Here is a 22,226-nt window from a genome sequence, read left to right on the forward strand (position 1 = left end):
ATCACAACTATTAATTAAATTAATTTTTGTTGCGACGGCGGGAATCGAACCCGCTACCCTGGGCATACCGCCTTAACCAACTGAGCTACCAGGGCGATTTAAGAAATGTAAAAGCCTACTCAAATTTTAAAAATGTCAGGCTATAGCCCATTTAGGCATGTAATTAAGTCTACTATGTTCTCAATAGATTTGTTTTTATTCCATGACTCATAAGTCATGAACTTCAGTTTCATTCACCACATCATCACACAATATTTCCACGTTATTATTTACAAATAAAAATAAAAATAAAAAAAACGTAAATAAATAACATCAACTAACTATAAATGTATAAAATCTGATGTAATGTAAGTATAATAGTATATTTATTGTGTTAGAGTAAGAAAATAAGTACATATTGTATATAAACAAAAGACGAATCATAAAAAATTTCCCAAAACAAAGTGCTTGTAGCAGTTGTAGCATGAACACACACAACGCTAAGCTGGTCAATGATTTTTTACCTTCTAACATGTGCGGAATATGTGGGAGGTTTTTGTATATTAAAGTAGTTCAGCCATCACATGACTAGTCCAATTAGCAACTATTTTATATTCATTGAATTTAAATCAAAGTTATGAATAAAATTAATGTTATGAATAAAAATAATATTTGTATCACGTAAATGTTTTTTAATGCTTTAAAAATATCGTAAAAGATAAAATTTATTCGTCAAGTTGACTTTTAAACGTAAAAAAGTATTTTTATGTTTTCTTTTTGGAAAGCGCTGAAAAGTAATGTTTTTTTTTGCATCTGTGATAAATTGTCAATAAATAAATCAATCAATCAATAAACAAAATCTATGATAAATTGTCTTCATGATGAAAGCTTTTTTTAAGCTCAATTCACAATTTTATCTCGTAAGAGGCCCCAAAACTGTGTTTATTGTGATCAAGGAACTTTGAACTATCATTTACCACAACAATAAACATAATATATATAAATATATTTAATAAACAAAAAATGAACATATTTCGTACTTGCTCAAACAGTCGAACTACTTTAGTACGTAGTACCTGGATGACCGAGCTTTGCTCGTTATTTATTTTAAATAAAACCTAACTAGATCGATTTTTTGCACCCGAAACCCCTTGCATATTAAATTTCATGAAAATATTTGCAGCCGTTTCCAAGACTAAAGATCCCGAGAGAAAACGACGCCGCTAAAACCCCTGTATATTAAACGTGTGTCACTATTCCATCTACCGAAACCTGGCTTTAGTCTTTCGGTGCTGGTAAGGCAGTTAGTTCATCCCAATTAAAAATAATAATAGTATTACTACTCGCCAACAGATGGCAGTAAAACTCACATTTTTCAGTTTGTTTCAGTTTACCTGAAAACACGGACAAAACAACATTTTCTAAAAATGAAACCTTGCTTGATCGATTTTTCACCCCAAAAATGAAATAATTAGCTGATTTTATGAACACCTATACCAAAAATTTGTTCGTAGCATCAATATTTTTAAGCGTTACAAACTTAAATCTAATTTTAGTATACCTTGATATATATTTCATATATACAGAGTATACAAATAATCAAAAACATGATTGCGTTAAATAAAAACTGAACTGAGCAAAAACAAGTCACCATTATTGGGAAGATTTGATTAAACCACTAGACTTGTTTTTTTCTTTTCAGTTTTTATTTAACGCAGTCGAGTTTTTCGATTTTTTAAATTAATTTTTTTAACTAAGAAACTATTTTTATATTGTAGTAGAGACTTCGCTTCGCGTGGTATGTGAATCATATTTTAATACAATCATGTAAATTTCATCTAAAAATCTAAAAACACGCTCATGTGTTCATAGGTATCCCTACTACAGTTATATGTTTGTTAATAAAATGTGGTTAAATTGGTAAGGTGTATAACGACGTTAGGGGATTGGCAATAAGTCAATGTAATCTGTGTATTGTTGGCATATGGTTTATGAAAGGTGAACTTATTAAAGTATTTAGCATTCCGTTACTTGAATAATAAAACATAAGTTTTTTTAAGTTGGGCTAAGTCTAAATCAATCCTGAAAATTTTAGGACGGGTTGTCCAATTATTTAAATAAATAAATTACTTTAAAAGTAGGCATATTTAACATTGGTTTTTTTGTAAAACGGTTGATGAATTATATGTTTTCATAGATTTTTCCAAAACTAGTCGGTGGAAATTAAAAAAAAAACTGTTTAAATTAAAATTAAAACCTTAATTAATTATTGAAAGCAAAAAAACCCTGTTGTGCCCGAATAATTAAGGATGTATGAGCACGGTAGTGAGGACACAAATTGAAAAAAAATATATATTTAACAACTTATAAATTTGTAGTTGGAGAGCGTCCATATACTATGAGTCTCAATTCCAACATCTTTTGAATTCCTCCTTCCCCCCTTCTATGTCGCCTATCCTAGCCTTAAGTATGATTCCCCCTCGGGTGGAACGTAGTTTTTTTCTGAAGCACTTGCATTAGAAGAATATTATGTCGTTCATAAAATATGAAAATACTAGGGTTTTTGGTTACTCGACCTTTTTTATTTCTCGAGACACAATAATTCTTGGTTAGATATTCTCGATTATCTCGAGAAATTTAAAATTGATTTTATTTATCAACAAAGCAATAAACAATAAATTAAACAAGCTGTACTCGACTGGTCTATATAAAAAGTAAAGAGGACGAAAGTATTTAACTTTTTGATTATTATCAGGTACCTATCAGTTCCCAAATTTACAACAGTCTTCAATTAAGGATGTATGAGCGCCCAGGCAACGTTGGATAAAAAGCTTATTTTTGTTATATGTGGTTGGACTAAGTCTAAATCAATCCTGAAAATTTTATGAAGGGTTGTCCGATTATTTAAATAAATAAATGACTTCAAAAGTAGGCATATTTAACATTGGTCTTATGGGAAAACGGTGGATGGATGATATGCTTTCATAGATTGCTCCAAAACTAGTCGAAGGAAATATAAAAAAAACTAATACAAAGTTAAAAGCCTTAATAAATTATTGAAAACAAAAAACATCCGTTTTGACCGACTAATTAAGAATGTATGAGCACGGTAGTGGGGAAACAAATTAAAAAAATATATTTTTTCAATTTTGATGGTGAATTATGTTATGACTTGACGATATAATGCGAAAAATAAGAATAAAATTGTTCGATATCTGGAGTAATTTTCAAAATATAGAAAATTGCAAATTTTGTTTAAATAATTAGCTTTTGATATTTCGAAAACTAAGGTAGATATCGAAAAATTTTATTCTTATTTTTCGTTTACATTAATGAAGTTATAACAAAATTCATCATCAAAGTTGAAAATAAGGTACATATAATTTCAACTACAAGTCTAAACTTGCCTGGCGCTGGTACTACTTTAAATAAAAAATAATAGTTATCTAAAATAAATAAACAAAATTACTAGTTCACATTTTGATAACTACAAACCAAAGACGTTATATAACACTTCTATGCTATGAACACTTGGTAAACAAAGCAAACATTTTGATACCAACTTAGACTAAACATATTTCGATTAAACAAATCATAATTAACTTTCAATAATTTTTTGTTTGAGCATAGTATTCCAACTAAAACTAAACCAGTAGCCCGCAAAATAATCAACAAAGATATCAATTTTTAATTCATTTTCTTTTCCTTATAAAATAGGCTCTCAGAAATACAAGAAAGACAGCATCATCTAGTCGGCGCTTTCTTATTTTAGTGTTAATGTTTCCCGAAAAAGAGAAAACGCGCACATTCTCCGTCGTTTGTACACTTTTCCAAGAGTTGGCGTTCGTTGCCCAGTTGATTCAAATCACTGGAATTTTTATACCATGTATATGAAATATATTAAGATATACTACGTTTAGTCTCAACCAACTCGTAATTACAAAAATACTCCTGGTCTATAAAATTTTCGGTCTATTTTTCCTGATTACCTAATTTAAGGGAGAACACTTTTTAAAAAATCATCCTGTATAATTTAAAGAATGGTTGAAAATTGCAGAGGGGAAATATCTTTTATAAAACTAAATTTGATTAAAAACAGAGTGCGAACAAGCATAGTAAGGTAAGATAAAAAATGCCAAGAGCGAAAAAGTGGTTAAAGTAGTACAAAATATAATATCATATAGTTTTCACATCCAATTTTTGAAGAAACCCCTATTTTTTTTAAACGATGATATTTCGAAAACGTTGATGAAAGGTAAAAAATGCCTTGAGTTAAAACGTCTGTAAAATTGTTCAAAATGTAAAGTCATATGGTTTTCACATCAAATTTTTGACCAGAACCACAAAATAATCTTTATTTCGTCAATAAGCAAATTTTTCCAAATCCGTTATTTTTTTTAACTGAAAAAGCACAAGTGCGCATGTTTATGATATTGTTTATTATACACTTAGACAAACATTTTCCACCAACTCCCATAAAAATTAACTGCCGAGGAGGCAATGACTTAATTCATTTAATCTCTAGGGGGGCACGGAGCCGCAACAAGGGATCTCCAGCGAACACGATTGCTGGCCAGACTCTTGACTTCACTCCAGGTTTTGCCATTTTTTGTTTTCTTTTTCTACGGTTCTTCGCTAGGTGGTGCGAAGTCTTACCGGTTTTCTCCTTCCTTGTGGATTCCAATCAAGTGCCTGGCGGCTGATGTCTTCAGGAGGTTTTCTTAGCGTATGGCCGATCCAGCCAAACTTCCTATGCTTGATGACGTCTGCTATGGGTGTAATTAGTTTTCTTCCACAGGTTAACATTGGATATCGTATTTGGTCAAAAGATGTTTAGTATTTTTCCAAGACAGTTGTTTAAGAATGACGAGGAGGCAATTCCTAGGTTAAACTGTTTTTTCGGTTTTATTTCCTCGATTAATCATTGTAGGCTGTATCCATAATATTGCGTTAGTATCAGTGGCTATCAAATTTTTTTGTAGATGATTGTTTGGTGACGCACCCAATTTTCCTCACTTTATCGAACATATATCATGCAACCTTTACAAAATCATCAATAATTAATATTTCTTTTTGTTTAGATCCTTTTACTGGATGGGAAATGAGACTCATAAAGTACCAATGGCTTTGTACAGTGAAAATCGCCAACGACTTGTTCAACGATTAAAAGGAAATTTGAGAACACCCGCCGATGCATACATATTTTTGGAAGGTGGCAAGAACGTTTCACTTTATGATACTGACGTTGATTACAACGTTTTTCGTCAGGTAAAATTTATATTATAAATATAATTATTATTCGACTAAGAAACCCATTCAGAAGTTTATTTCCTTTTGCTCGAAGTTAACTAATGATATTAAGGCGGTTATGTACAAATTTTTGATTGGAACGAAACTTTATAGTTGCAAAATTATATTATTTAAGAAAAATTGCAAAATTTTCTTTCAGTGGCTGATCCACCCATATGGGTATGATGGGCTTTGCCCATCACCTAAATAGACATCTCAAAAATGAATCGCTTTAAATAGTTAGTCTATTGTTCCTAATTTCATACTAAACTCCCATCTGATAGTTTTTGGGGGAACATTTTTTTTTTAAATTCGTTTCAAAGCATGTAGATTCCAAAAATCGAAAAAAAAACCAAACGTAATCGGGAGAAGGGTACTTTTGGAATTCAATTTACATACCCCTATATTAGATTCTGTTATCAATGAACCAAATGTTGGTGTTAAGGACTTGAATATCGATATCCAGGTAGTGAAAAAAGTGGTTCAGATGTACCGGCGATTCATTAATGATAGTGTATCAACTATTTTAAGTGAATAATGACTCTGGATGGCCAAATGGAAAACAAAATGTGAAAATAATTCCGCCATACCAAAATCGGTAGTTCATCTCATTGAAGCATGCGACTAAGATTTGTAGTGTAACTCTTCTGGCCAGCATATTTACCGCAGGGAGATCGTTTTCTACAGTTAACGGATTAAAATCTTCGTTGCGTGCCTAAATGGGATTGCGTGATGTCAACTTAAAAAAGACACCCTCTATACAGGGGATACCTATGTATTATATGTAGGCACAGTTTAGCTTAAAATACATATATTCCAATGGTGTTTTATTTTATTTATAAAGTATAATGAATTTTTCCATACAATTCCCGTTTTCGGAGTATCCCTTATTGACTTCCGAATATCGAGATTATTGTATATCATATTTTAAGGATTTGCCGCTCCGGGTAGTTGCTCGACTCGCCCCTCCTGGATCGGGCACTGCCTACACAGAATAAGCAGTTTAGAAGCCTAGAAAAAACAGATAAACAATAGCAAATAGGCTCCTATCTTAAAGAACAGTTCTCTCATAGCCGAAAGAAAACTAAATACGTACACCATTAAAGTGAAAATATTAGAAGAATCAAAACGAGGGCTATTTGTAACCTTTTTTGCTTTCTTCAGGACAACTCTAATCTGCAATATAGGTATTTTAATTCGCTCAATTTTATTTTTAGGAACCATATTTCATGTGGACCTTTGGTGTTCCATTGCCAGATTGCATTGGACTTGTTGAAGTTGCAAGTGGTAATCCATATTTATTTGTACCAAGGTACCCTGAAGAATATGGAATTTGGATGGGTTCCCCACCAAAAGCTGAGGATTTTAAAGATGCTTTTGGAATAGACAATGTTTATTACATGGATGAGGTATTTATCTTTTCTGTTGTTTCTTTCAAGTGATCTTATCACAAATTAATTATTTTTTCTTTCAATTACAGTTAGAAGCATTTTTGGATAAACTACCATCGGTTACTTTGCTAACTTTGGTAATATATTGAAGCATTTTTTTTACTCAATATATATTAATATAAAAAAAAATTTTTTTTTGTAGAATGGAAAAAATAGCGATAGTGGATTGACGACACCGAAAATTACTTGGGATAAACTATTAAGGTATTTCATTGTATTATATGAGTGTGTTCCATAATATTTACCAGTATACTGGCCAGTGCTTATGACGTCAGAAATCGACGCCATATTGTACTGGTAAAACGGGCATGATAGTGTACATGTGTTCACCGAGTGTTTGTGCAAGAAATTTATTTATTTATTGTTCATTAAGAAGGAATAATGGCGTCTGAAAATGACTCACTCGTCATTGACGAATACAATAAGAATATATATACACGCATTGGCCAGTATATTTCGGAACAATTCACCAGTATGACGTCGGTTTATGGCATCATTATCACTGGCCAGTATACTGGTGAATATTTCGGAACATACCCTATATATATTTTATGGTATTACATGAAAATGAAGTTCACTGCCTTCGATCGAATCGAATCCTTAAATAATCTATTCTTCGACTTTCAAAAACGTCGAGGAAAAATAATCGATTATCAAATGAAAAACAACGATGTTGGATTAATCGAATTTTTTTGGCCCATTGCTAGTGTGAAAATAATCTTTTGAAATCTCGATAACTCGAACCTCAAGACAAATGCAAAAAAATTCGAATTAACAAGTTTTCGAGTTAACAAGCAAGTTCGAAATACAGAGGATTTATTTGCTAAAATTTCGACTCAGAAAGGTGTGATTATATTTTACCAACTACCACTTACGGAGTCTACTTTTTGAAATTCGAGTAACAGAATATAATTGTGTACAAGATCAATATCTCGCATGGAAATAAAATTTTGTTCGAGTTACAAAGTCTAAATAAATCGAGATACCGCTTATTTGGAGATTCGGCGGAAGAGAATGGCATTTTTTTTCGACTTAATAAGGATTAGGATTAAACGAGGTTAGAGTTATCGAGGTTCCACAGTATTTGTTTAGTTAGTCAAGAATATTTACAATTGTAAAAGACATTTCCAGTTGGATAAACCATAAGTTCGATATCATCGGCCAGAAAATTCGGAAATTTTTTAAATGAAGTAATATAAGGACAAATTTGTTGTCATTTGGAAAGCAGTAATTCCGAAACTAAAGATCTATGGAAGCGTATATATTAATAACTTTTTTTTAATTTTAGATATAAAATCAAGGATGATTTACTTTACTACGAAATAACTCAATGGTGAGTATTTTAAAACCTTATATTTGTAAAACCTTTTTGGTGAATTTTGATAGCCAGAATCTTCGTTTATAATCATTGTGCTATCGAGAAGAAAAAAAAAGTATTTTTAATCTTGAAATGTCTATAACTTTTTGTTTGTGTATAAAGGACTTCGGATTTTTGGTTTCGGTTAAAATTTTTTGAAAAATATGGATTAAGATAGTTTTAATCATGCTGATTAAAAGTTCTTATAGACTCAACCCTAAAAAAACACTTCACTTCCGAGCCCGTCATATAGGCATAGCTCGGAAGATAAGGGTTTTTGAGGCTTGAGTCCATAAGAACTTTTGATCAGCATGATCAAAATTACCTTAATCCATAGTTTTCAAAAAATTTTAACCGAAACCAAAAATCAATATCTCGTGTAGGCATAATCTTTGAAGAGCTGTAGCTCAAAAGGGAAAGGTTTTTGAGAGTTGAGCCCATAAGAACTTTTGATCAGCATGATCGAAACTATCTTAATCCATAGTTTCAAAACATTTTAACCGAAATGAAAAATGTAGTCAATGTATTGTGTCCTGGGACTTTTGAACATCAAAGTCTACTTTATACGAGGGACTTTTAACTTTCATAAATCCTGACAAACTTTTCTTTTTTTTGTAAATTGTTGGAAAATCGTTTGTGTATCTATTATATTATTTACGCGCCTAAGAAGCTGATAATTTTCACCTGAGGTGAAAATTGCCCCGAGTTAAAAAATACTTAGAATTGTCCAAAATATAATATCTAATGACTCTCAAATTGAATTTTTGACTAGAACCACAAAATAATCTTTATTTTCCTCGATAACTATTTTTACGCGAAAATCTGCATTTTTTATTTTCAAATGCTTATGTCTCGAAAACGATGAGGTTAGGTAAAAAATGTCAAGAATAAAAAAAATGCTGGAAATTCCCCATAATATAAAATACAATAGTTTTTTTTAATTTAAAATTAAGAGAATTGGGTGTCCGGAATTAGGGTACTTCTCTCCGGTTCTCTTCGGTTTTCCGGAGGTAATAACAGCATGCTTTCTATTCTTGACCCTTCCAGATACAACCGCACCGGCTGAAAGAAGTTTTTCAAAATTAAAACTGATACAAAATTATCTAAGGACTTCGATGGGATAGGAAAGGCTATCAGACTTGTCACTATTGTCTATAGAGGCAGAAATTTTAGAAAAACTGAAATCATCTTCAGCTATGATTTAATAAATCAATTTTGAAAAAAAGATAAAAAAAGTATATATTTAATTTGAATTGTTTGGCTAGCTAAATTTCTAGAAGAAAGTGATAACTTATAATCAATAAATATTTAAATTAATTTAATGCAAGTATTTTGGCCCCCCCCCCCACCCAAACTAATTTTGATACAGGGCCCCTCCAAGGCGAGCTGCGCCACTGATTAGACTATATTAGATTCAAAAAAATTTAATTGAACAAAAAACTGAATACAAAAAAAATCACAAATTTGGAACAAATAAAGCTTTTAAATAGATTTCATTTTAATATTTGTTTGTAAAATAAGTCGATCTAAATAATCCTCGATCAAATATGGTTGAAAACACATTGCCAGACATTCATTACCATCCAAGTCCACTGTACGAATACCTAATCGATTAAAATGATGTCGACGCATTTGTTGTGGTCCAATCAACTGTTTGGATCCATGTTGTACATGATTTGGAGCTTGCACTAATACAGCCAACGCTTGAAAAGGATTTTGACGTAAATAATCTGAAATTGTCATATGTTGAATTCCATTTGGATACGCAAATACATCAATTATGTAAATATTCGATTGCGGCATAAAATCCAGGTGTACAAATTTTTGAAAGGCAAAGCCTCTTTTTTTCAAAACTTTCTTCAAACTATCCTCGACGCGATCAATCACTTGTACAGTATACGGTTCAGAAATAATTCGAACATTAGGGATTTTCTCTTGTATCTTAAAAATTGGACCGGGATACTGAGATACTTCAAATGCCATCGATACATCATAAATTTGCAACTGAATCAAATCACTTGGATCTAATTGTTCCACAATCGATTGAAATTCTGCCTCTTGTAATTTTGGTACAAATTTCAACGTGTAATTATTCAAATAAAGAAAATTTTCTAATATTCGAATAAAAAGCTCTGGTCGCAATTTATATAAATTTACATCAAGGTAATCTTCCATAATAGCCCAAAATTCGTGTTCAGTTGGTATTTTATATCGTAAATATCCTAATGTCGAAAATATTTCCAAAATACTTTTTGGTTGGAAATTATTAATATTTCCCATCAAAATTTTTATTAAAATGTTCAAAATTTTTGAGTTTACAACGCGATGTTGTTTCATGTAATTTGAAGTTCGGACAAAAATCACGGGAGAATTTATTGTATTGTATTTTTCCATAAAAATTTCCAAACCATTTTCGATATATTCATTGTGTTCCTGTAGTCGATTTCTCGAATAATCTCGTAAAAATTCATGATATTGATTCTCTTTTAAGATCGATATATTCGATAAAAACCATTTACTAATCACATGATTAATATTACTCGAATATAATCGAATGTTATTCATTGCAACAATAATTTTTCGAATATCAGTGTAGGTGTATTTTATCGGTACATCTAAAATACTTCGATCAATTAACGCAATTATATAATCACTAACATCCGGTATTGAATCGACATTTTGAAATAGTGTTAGAATCGTTGCGCTATCTGAAATTTGATAGGTACTGAAACGAATTCCAATCCATAAAGATCGAATATCGTTGTTTTTAAATTCTGGTTCTTCGATGTAGTTTGTAAATAATACAATTGCATCAATTACCTGATTTAACGAATATTTCCCACTTATTATTTGTGTAATTACTTGATCAATTAATTTTTCGCATAAAAATGTTCCTTTTAAGAATTTTCGATTCTTTACCAGCATTTTAATCGTTGTGAGTAGGTCTTCAGGTTTACCAATTTCGATAAGACGATCGATTAGTTGATTGACGTGAATATTTCGACTGAGGTTTTGATCTGCGACATCGAATATTGTAAATGGATCACGTTGTATACGATTCGCATGGATTCGTAGAATATTTGTTAAAGCTGTGGTACAAAATTTCGATGTCATCATTTCACGTGGACTTGCTTCGATTAGCGTGATTATTCCACGATTTGTAAATTGTTGACTAGCTTCGTTTAACATATCGTAGAAAAAATTTTCATTTCTAGATACAATTGAATTATCATCGGAACTTGTTTTTGGTAATTGAGTTTCGGGTAAAATTTGAATATTTTCACCAAAATTTAGATGTAAATTCGGTTCGTAATTATATATTGGTAAGAATCGTACTGTCATATTTAAAATGGATTTACCCTCTTCCACAAATACTTCGGATAATACAAATTTCGGTATTTTTTCTTGAACATTTTTCGGTGGTTTGTTGAGATGTACATTTGTAAAATTGGATACAAATTTTAAAGTGTAAAATGAATGTTTTACATGTCTTGTAATTCTTGACAACATTTTTCCAGTAGAAAATGGTATAAGAAAGAAATAAAATAAATATTATATTTTTACTAAATGTTTATTAAATCCAGGCATCTAAGATCTGGTTACATTTTTTTGTTTACAAATTATTCTAGTCGGTATCCAAAAATGTACCGACTTGATTAGGATGTACCGAATGTACCAATTGTACCAGGTAGGAAGGCAAATATAACAGGGCTGTCAGTAGAGTCAATCTTTTTTATTAAGTTGGGTCACCGAAATTCTTCCGAATCAAATTTTAATCACTTTAAATTGCGTAGAATATGAAAATAAATAAATAATTCGTTTTTCATGATAGTCAAAAATTATAAACTACCAATCTAGCCTCAAATAAAAATTGTATTCCTTTGGCGGTAAATTTTTTTAATACAAAGATGACTTGACATTTAAAATTTTGTATCAAATTAATCTAGAGTACGAGCTGGATCATAGAAATATAAAGGACGGTTTTATATCTTTTATATCTGGATACAGAAGAAACCAAATTATTCTTGAACGACACTTGCTTAATGCGTTACAGCTTCTGATATGTCATTAATATTGGTGGAATAAATCATATTTATTCTACATAACTAAAATTATTATGTTTAATTTTAAGGAAATATTTATTTAATTTATTATTTAAATGTAAATGTACTTATGAAACGGATAATCTCCGAATTTATTGTAATAATCTACGGGTTCTTTGAAATTTTCATTTGATAGCTATTTACGTCAGTCTCGCGACAGGAAGAATTAGGCTGCCGATATCAACTAGGATATAATCAAATATTACTAGATTTAAATTTAATATTATTTAATCTTACATTACTCAATATTTATATAATATCTAAGGCTCTATTTATTTAATATCTTTACACAAAGAAAATATTGGGTGAATATTGTTTACGATAATATCTCTGTTTTCTGTAATAATGTCTCATTTTTGAACGCAAGGGTCTTTAAACTTCAGAATGAACAAACTTAACGGCTAAGTCTGCAGTTTAAAACCTATATCTTCCTGCCGTGAGACGCGCTAACAAAATTGAAGAAATTAGGCGGTTATTCCGGAGTGAACTTGTCAAAAAAACCCCAAAATTTTATTTTTCATAATGTAAAAGAGGTTTTTGGTAACATTTTGTCTGCGATATTTTTTAATTCACAGTTGTTCCCAAAACTGTTTTCTGTGTACCCTCACTTTTTTCAAGAGCAACGTTTAGTGTGTCAGAGAGTAACCGTCATGTATGATAGTTTTCCAGACCTTGAAATTGGTAAAATATTTCAGAATATTTTTGAATATTCTTAAATCAAGATTGTCTGAAAATGTTCTGAAGGATGCTAAAATTTTGTGAAGTAGATCTTGATTCCATCAAGCGTGTGAAATTATATTAAATTTTGAAAAAAACACAAACCTATCATTCGTACTTAAGGTATGATCCCTTGACTGCTTCCTATGCTGCGGCCGACGCAAGTGTCTGACGCGCTCTGGTGACGTATACTTGACTGTTCTTCTGAAGTGTCATTTTTGTGCGATGTAACACATATATACAAAGTGTTGTACATATGTGTTGTTGCGTCTGCGTCAGTACTGCTCTAAGAGTAGTATAGAACGCTTGCATTAGATTTCACAATAACAGTATACTGCATCAGATACTTGCGTCAGCCGCAGGATAGGAATCATACTTTTAGTCCACTGACTCAAGAACATACACATATCCTACCAAGACTGTACAGTTGAAATTTCAACAGGTTTCGTCATATGAATTATTAAAGATCGTTTTATAAACGTGTACAGACTTTTAAAATCTAAGTTGGCATTTTTGAAAAAATTTTTAATTGTTATATTTACAAAATCGTTCACATTTGTTTTTATATTTTTTGATAAATATTTTTGATAGAATATTTCGTTCTTCTTTACACAAAAATATAATGTAATAATGTATCGAATATCGAAATTCGTTTACAATTTTAATACACTTTTAAAGTTTTCTGTAATGCGGACACAAAAATATTTACAAAGTACAGTAAAATCAAATGAATCCTTAAAGAAAAAATATCAATTTTATTACTCAAAATTACCAAAATATGTGACAGTTGATGTGCTTGTGGAAGAAGAAAATTTAATTATACAATTACCATACATGTTAACTCGAATTATCGAGATACAAAAATTGGATCGTGGTTTAAAGAAGTATCAACAGTTATTACCACCGAAATTCGATGAAAAACAATCAACGATTAAAAGAAATGGCGAACAAATATTTTTGGAACTTTTGCAATCGATTATACGTAAAAATATGACTTATCATGGATTATTACTTCTAATTGCTGGTACCCCAAAACATTTAATCAAATCCGAAGATGCAATTTACGCTCTACGAACAATAATTCGATTAGAACGGGATCAAATGATACATGACACAGCTGTACGAAAAAATTTTGTCGATACAACTCACTTAGTTGGATTTAACTTATTAATCGATCGTTTAATTGAAATTGGCGAACCCCATGCAAAATTAGAAGCGTTACAATTACTTACGATGGATTTTCGAAATGCTCAAAGTTACATATTTCGTGATAAGATGTTAAATTCTATCATTGTCGATATATTCGAAGGAATATTCAAGTTACGTTTAATATTTGAAACGATGGCACTGTTATCGAAATTCAATTCAATTCAAACATTTCGAGAAAAATTACCTCTTTTATGGGTGGGCTTAGAATTGAATGAACAATTTATTGATCGTTCGAACATTCTATTTTTATTCGAATGTGTCGAATATTTACCACATTCACGTCCGTACGTAATCGCTTTGGTGAATAAACATATTCGAGATCATTGGAAGACATTTCATGCTCGACATATTATCCAAATGTTGTATGTGATGCGCAATTATCGTGTACATTCCATGAAGTTACGCGCAATCGCTGGAGAATGGTGTAATCGAAATGTCTACACACTCAGCTCGGATTCCTTTCAGGATATCCTGAAATGTTTCATCGATTTTAAGTGGTATGATGAAAATATTGTTAAATCAATTGAGCGATATTTAAAGGCACGAAGTCAAAATATCGACGATGCGTCACTTTTTATGCGAGTCTCTCAATATCTTATGTTATTCCGATTACGTAACCCGATTATTCTGGATCAATTATCTGAGGTAATAATTAAACGGATTAATTATTTTGCTCCGTATGTAGTTAAAGATATTGTTGCTCCTTTTGGATATTTAGCTTACCACCCAAATACGGAAACCATATTTTGGGAAACTATCGAAGAATATGTTGTTAAACATTTCAGTCGAATACGTCCTGATGATTTAATGGAAATTTTAATGAATTTTATTTACCTCGAAAATTATACGCTGAAATTTAAACCCAAAATTTTTAATCCCGATTATTTAGAGCATTTCTTGCAAACATCCGTCGAAGGAATTAAAAAAGCTAAAAATACTTTGTATGTTTATGATATGGCATTAACGTTTGAGACTAAAAATTACAATGGTCCGTTATTATCGAAAAGTGGACGAAAAACTAACATTTTATACGATACTGGAGTGATTCATTTTATTCTGCAAATGGAACGATATTTTAATTTAGTTTTCGATAAACGAAACATGGATTACAGCCGATTAGTTCGTTTAAAATGGCTGCCAAATAGTGCAATATATATTTTAGATATAATCGCACATCCAAAAGATCTGATTATAAAAAAAAGATCAATTCCTGCAGCGATTAAAACGAATCCAGAACAATTTTTGGCAGTGTTAATTGAAAAACCAACGCATTTGACCCACGATAATGTTTTGATTGGACCACAACAGATGCGAATTCGTCATTTACGACATTTGGGTATTCGTGTAGCGACTATTAATTATGCACGTTGTATGGATTTGAAGTATCCGCATGAAAAGATGTTACAGTATTTTGAAGACCAAATTTTCAATCATCAATATTTACCGTTTACAAAAACTTTTTGATCATAATTTGTTTTTTGTTTTTTGTATTTATATTTTTATTTTGTTTTTTCTTTTGTATTATTTTACAAATTAAAATTTTTGCATACTTATGTTTTTCAAAGAATTGTAAGTAATCTTTATATAGTGTGGACGGAAGCCTGAATGGCTCACAATCAATTTATGAGAAAGTGGCGCTCCGCTAGCTTATTTTTTAAATGTGTACTATCCACAAGTATAAAACCAACTTTTAAAAAGTCACTAGTTCACTTTCAACAAGTGCACTTGTGACTTGTGGTATTGTTGCGCCAATGTTTTTTAGTAGAATAAGAAAGAATAGAGGAACATAGTGCATATTCATATTCGACAAAAAACATACGCGCAAGAGCTTTTTCAGGTCATTGCATTCTAAATGTTCATAAATTTGATGATAAATTCAAAATTTTACACACATGTAAGAAAGGGAAGCTTATTTATTGACGCCCTATTAGCTCAATTGGTTAAGGCGTAACCTATTCCGTCCGCGGGATGCTTAGGGTAGCGGGTTCGATTCCCGCCGTCGTAAAAAAAATTAATTTAATTAATAGTTGTGATATGCTGGTTTAATGCATGGCATATGCATGAAGGAGGTGCACTCAGCCTTTGAAATTGGAGCTGATAAATGGAATTATCAGCGGAAAGGTGTTAAAACACATATATGGTATCACAATGGGCTCCATTAACCTAACCTAATTATTTATTGAAAATAAATGAATTTGTTGAACACTTATATAATTTATTTATTTGATTCCAGTCGAGTTATTAAGAACAAATATGAAATTGAAGTATTACGTTACGTAGCAGCAGTATCAGTCGAGGCCCATAAACGTGTCATGCATTATGTTAAGCCGGGCGTATATGAATATCAATGTGAATCCGAGTTCTTAAACTACTGTTATCAAAATGGAGGATGTCGTCATGTTTCGTACACTTGCATTTGTGGTAGTGGTCACAATTCTAGTATTTTACATTATGGGCATGAAGGAGCCCCCAATAATAAAGCCATTGAAAATGGTGAAATGTGGTATGTATTAATACTTCAGACTACAGAGAATTTTTTTATTAATACTTCATACTACAGAGAAACAAAAAAATGTTTAAAACAAAAAATGTTTGCCTAATTATAAAGAACAACGTTTCTAATTTAAAGCGTTCATCTAACGTTTGTCAGTTAAGAACCAGAGTTGAGTTTAAATTGAACCTGAAAAATTCGCCATGGGAACTGATTCTAGCGCTGTCTATTGGTAGAAAATAGAAGCTGTCGATGACAAGTCAAATTTATCCATGGCTATGATTGAATTGTTTATTTATATTTTGATAATGAGTGAAATTAAAAAAAAAAAAAATTATTTAAACTATGGGTGCGTTTAGCAGAAAAAAGCGCTAGGAAGCGCTTGTAAGCAAAATGGCGATTGTTAAGCGGTAAGCGCTGTCAAATAGTAAATAGCTATATTCCTCTAGGACGCTAAGTTAGCTTTAACCGGGAAACCTAACCTAATTTAAATATATGTTTGTAAATTATTCATATTAAAAAATTACCAATAATGAATAATATATTAAATAATGTTGTGAATGATGAAGAAGAGATGGAAGATATTTTAGTTAGCAAACATGTCCTGGCCGAAAACTGTACAGTTTATTTTTCAGCGCTAGTAAGCGCTCTCAAGCGCTTTTTTCTGCCAAACGCACCATATGTGTTGTGATTTATTTCTTATTTCTGTTGAAATTTGACTTGTCATAGACAGCTTCTATTTTCTACCACTAGACAGCGCTAGAATCGGTTCCCATGGCGAATAAGACCTTATAAGAAACTACATATAATAGCTTTTGGTGCGCTTCTTCATTCAATTTGGATAAAAATGGTCTTTAAAGAAAAGCAAACCACTTTTATTGGGAAATTTTTTACGAAGAATGCCTACATTTCGCAGAAGACATACGGAGAGAGCAATTTTTTTGTTACCTTTTTAATCAATTACAACTTTCTAATTTAAAGTGTTCATCTATTGAGGTATGGAATAGAGCGAGCTTTTCATTGAGCCTGAAAATCTGGGCCAAGGTTAAAGTCTGCGTCAGATGTTCGCCTATAGACCCAACTTTTTTTGGTTCTTTTTGTATCGCTATATAGAATCTTTCTTAGCATTAAAATCGCATACTTCTAATATTTTTCAGTTTATTTGACATGGGTGCCAACTATTGTGGCTATGCTGCGGATATAACTTGTTCTTATCCAGCTAATGGAAAATTTACTGAAGATCAAAAAGCTATTTACAATGCTGTTCTTGATGCATCCAGGGCTGTCATAAATGCACTTAAACCTGGTCAAAGTTGGGTTGCCATGCACAAATTAGCGAATCGTGTTATGCTCACAAAATTGAAAGAAATTGGAATTTTAGTTGGTGAAGTTGAACATATGTTACAGGTAAGTAATATAATTAGAAAAAAGCCGGCCAATAGCGAATCAGACTCACACGCGAAGGGTTCCGTGCTATCGTACAAAATATAACACTATGTATTTTAAATACTTTTGTAAAAGAAAAAAAAATTATGAAACCCTTTGGGGAAATATACGCTCTGTCAAAATTTCAGCTGTGTAACTACGGTTTTTGAGGTACAGCTCGCTGACAGGCAAAACAGACAGTCGAACGGAGAGCGGAGACTTATGAGGGTTCCCGTTAGCTACCGTTCGAGTGCGGAACCCTAAAAAAGAGTGCGGAACCCTATATAATAATCAGGAGTTTAGTCCCACAGTCCAGTCAAAAAATTTTAGCTTATTATCCATATAAATTTCGATTTTTGCCCCAATTTCCTAGATCAGTTTTTGTATTTTATAAATAAAATTAATAAAATTTTATAAATTTTTGTATGTCATCATCAGTATGAATTAACTAATCGTAATTAGTCTTATGTTACTCGTTGCTAATTTGGTGGTGGACTTGCAAATACGAAAAACGTTTATATAAAATACAAAAACCGATCTAGGAAATTGGGGCAAAAATCGAAATTTATTTCGAAATATCCTAGAGTTCTTATTTGTTATCATAAATGAGTTTAAGTCATAAACGGTTAGTGATACAAAAAAAATTTTGTTACAAAAAAGATAGGTAATTTAATTATCTACAATAAAGGTTATTATCATGTTTGGTCTTAAGTGCACGGTTATGGAGATATAGCCTAAAACGGTTTTTTTAAGGACACTTACTTTCAGTATATGATACTGAACCTATTTAAGTAATAAAATAACTCCTGTAATTTAGTGCATTATATACAAGAGTTACTAGCTTCTATACAACCTGTAATATTGCCCCCCCCCTATTTGCCTTCGACTGGCGACCTCTTAATCATGTTAAGGAATCTTGAGATTTTTGAGCTACGATGTACAAAAGGAAGGTCTAACTTTGTTAAATGTTATTTCAGGCTGAACTGGCAGCATTCTTCCAACCACATGGTCTTGGTCATTTTATTGGACTTGATGTACACGATGTAGGTGGTTATTTAACAGGACATCCACCACGTCCGACTGAACGCAGTCTTAAAAGTTTACGTACAGCACGTACTATAGAAAAAGGCATGTACGTTACTGTCGAACCAGGCTGTTATTTCATAGATACATTACTCGATGAGGCTTTGAGTAACGAAAAACTTTCAGTTTTCTTTAATAAAGAAGTATTACAACGTTTCCGTGGATTCGGTGGAGTTCGTATTGAAGATGATATTTTGATAACTGAAGAAGGATGTGAAATATTTTCTTGTAATCTGCCAAGAACGTAAGTTTTTTTAAATCACTGGTCAATAAAATTTCATTTTTTTTGGTCATTGTCACAGAACAATTCTTATAGTTTTTTGGATGCTGAATTCGAATTCGGCTTCAGAATTTCACTAACACATAAAGTTTTTGAAATATTTTTATCTAAAACGGAGAAAAATCAGTTTTTCGGTTATATTCGAAATTCTGTAATACCACTATGCAATGTTTTTCTCATTAAAATGCTTTTTTAATCCTTCTGATATCCTTTTTGCTCTTCGAGAAATCATATGATATTTATTATTGTTAAAATACACATTGTATTACTACCAGTGACGGATTTGGCCCCGCGGGCAAAATCTATAAATAATGCCGTTTTTCGTTAATCACCTTGGTGCCCCCTTGTGTCCTTTCCTACAAAGGACACCGCAAGATTACATAGCAAAGCTCGAAAACTACTCGTTAAAAATTTTGTGGCCTTGAGAGTTTTTGATCAGAATGAACCAAGAAAATTTTAGGGTAGGTTTGAAAAAATTTTACAGAAACCCATTTTCCTATCTAATCTTGGGGGTTCCTTTGTCCTTTTCCCCTTTTTTAGTCTTCCCTAATGAACTTCGTGCCTTCTTATACAAATTTTACCTCCCCCCCCCCCTTTTCTTTTAGTGTTCGTAAATGCATTTCGGGTTCCCTTGTGATGCCCTACTTCAAGGGTCCAATGAAAAACTGATCCTTTGCCAGCTCTTAAATCCGGCACTGAATACTATTAACTATAATTAATTAATTCTACTTATATATGACCTTTTTATTCTATTTCCTGGAAACTGATTTCGAAAAAAACAAAATATATTTTGAAGGGAAATAAATGAATGGTATTTAGAAAATATTAGATACTTCGAATTTAGGAGAAAAACAAGTCTTTCCATATTAATTGGAAAATTTCTGGAAAATGTGACTTGCTAAAGCAATTTTGGGCTTAGATTCGGATTCAGCACGTCCAAAACCTTTCCAATTCCTTCAGCACGCCCAAAAGTAAACTCTATGCTTCTGTGAGAAAATTTGTGTTGACCAGTGAGTTTATTTTGAAATGAGATCGTACTTTTGCACAAATAATTCAAATAAATTAAACATGTAAAGGACATGAACGATGTGTCAAATCAGGTATTTTTTTCGACCTCGCCGTATGCCAAGACTCCATCCTGTATTTTTATCCGTTCCCTAGTTACAAAAAATGGAAGTTTTGTAATAGACAAATTTTTTTCTCGGAAACGACGTGGGTGGTGGGATAATAATAGTATGAAAAGATAATACTTTTTATGTACTATTTATGTTTTTTTCTATGCATGTATTAATAATAGAAACGGGTCTATACCTGTTTGTTTTTGAAAATTGATGGACCGCCGCTGACAGTTGAGGGGTTTAGCCACCAAAATGAACCCCTCAAATCGAAGTATGACTAAATATCTACAAAATATGAAAAAATCAAATTTTTATTAACTTGCCTGGCACTAAATGCAAAATTAACATTTGTGTAATTTTAAAAAAACATTTTGGGCGTTTTTTTTTTTAATTAATTATTATCTAAAAATGTAATTTTAGTTAATTTTTGAAAAATGCCCCAAATATTAATTCTGCAATTACTGCCAGATAAGTTAATACAAAATTTTTTTTATATTTTGTAGATTTAGCCATACTTCGACCTGTGGGGGTTCATTTTGATCGCTTACCTCCTCAATTGTCAGCGACGGTCCATCAATTTTCAAAAACAAAAAAACTAACTAACATTTCATACTATTTTGATTATTTTATTGTGACGAAATTCTGTGGTGATGAATATTTTATGACTAAAAATAAATAGAGCCGTACAGCTTGCTCATAACTACCGCCTACCCAATTTTTATCCGAACTATTTAAATGAGATCATAGCATAAATTTTTTAAAAAAGTTGTGTGTTTCTGCTCTGATCCACGACTGAAGGTTACTTCTTGAGTGTTGCATAGTGTGCTGTGTCCTTCATGTTATTCTCATTTTCAAACAATAGATGCTTTGTCTGTCATACGTAGTATGTTGTATAATTTATATATGTTAACCCGAAAAAACCTTAAGCCGTACGATATTCGTTGGCTGAGCAGCTATGTAATTATTTTGTACCGGTGGATAACAACTACATTTCGTTCTGTGTCCGTCAGGTTATTGTCAGTTTCAAGCAATGGATGTAATACATACGCATTACTAAAAAGCGAAAGATGCGCCCGATAGGTTGCGCATCAAAAACATAACGAGATCAGGCTTAAATGAAAATCGATTCTTAATAAATAAAGTTCAATAAATTATTTAAACTTTTTTTTTTAGTGTTGCAGAAATTGAAGCTTTCATGAAATCAAAGCTGGCAAGCAATTAAATCTACATACGCTTTCAATATTCCATATATGTTCGAAGGGTGGTATTGAAAACGACTAGCCAACTAAATATTCCAGTTATATAAAATAAATATATAAACAAATATGCTTTCATTTATATAATTCAAAATATTTCTAATAAATATTTCAGTTACAGTTATATTAATAAATTCAACAAATTAAATAATTGTATATTTTCTATAATAAAAATAAGTTTATTATTTCTCATAAAATTATATATTTCTAATAGTCTAGTTAAAAAGTTAAAATTGGTGAAATATAGAAATAATTTTAATCAAGATTTGAAAAAACACTTTACCTATTGTATTTAGTAGCGATATGTGCCTGTAGAATGCAACATCATGTTTGTTTCTTTTTTTATAAAGGAGGGTTGTAATAATTTCGAATCATGCAACAGGAACACACTCAGAAGTAAAAACAACATTATATAAATTTAAGAGATAGTGTTCCCATTCCGGAGTAAGGCGCTTTAAACATTCATGC

At 31.4% G+C, this 22,226-nt stretch overlaps 1 protein-coding gene across 1 annotated transcript in view; it reads left to right on the forward strand.

Annotated features, from left to right (window-relative positions):
- Window positions 1–21,829, forward strand: part of LOC123302208 (xaa-Pro dipeptidase) — an 85,392-nt gene extending 63,563 nt beyond the window's left edge. The window contains exons 2-10 of the mRNA XM_044885049.1: window positions 5,061–5,247; window positions 6,486–6,677; window positions 6,749–6,796; window positions 6,862–6,923; window positions 8,008–8,052; window positions 16,339–16,608; window positions 17,754–18,003; window positions 18,999–19,348; window positions 21,676–21,829. Of these exons, the coding sequence (XP_044740984.1) occupies window positions 5,061–5,247; window positions 6,486–6,677; window positions 6,749–6,796; window positions 6,862–6,923; window positions 8,008–8,052; window positions 16,339–16,608; window positions 17,754–18,003; window positions 18,999–19,348; window positions 21,676–21,724 (1,453 nt within the window). The 3' untranslated portion in view covers window positions 21,725–21,829. The remainder of the gene's footprint in view (window positions 1–5,060; window positions 5,248–6,485; window positions 6,678–6,748; window positions 6,797–6,861; window positions 6,924–8,007; window positions 8,053–16,338; window positions 16,609–17,753; window positions 18,004–18,998; window positions 19,349–21,675) is intronic.
- The last annotated feature ends 397 nt before the right edge of the window (window positions 21,830–22,226 follow it).

The sequence above is a fragment of the Chrysoperla carnea genome, chromosome X, assembly GCF_905475395.1.
Source record: "Chrysoperla carnea chromosome X, inChrCarn1.1, whole genome shotgun sequence".
NCBI lineage: Eukaryota > Metazoa > Arthropoda > Insecta > Neuroptera > Chrysopidae > Chrysoperla > Chrysoperla carnea.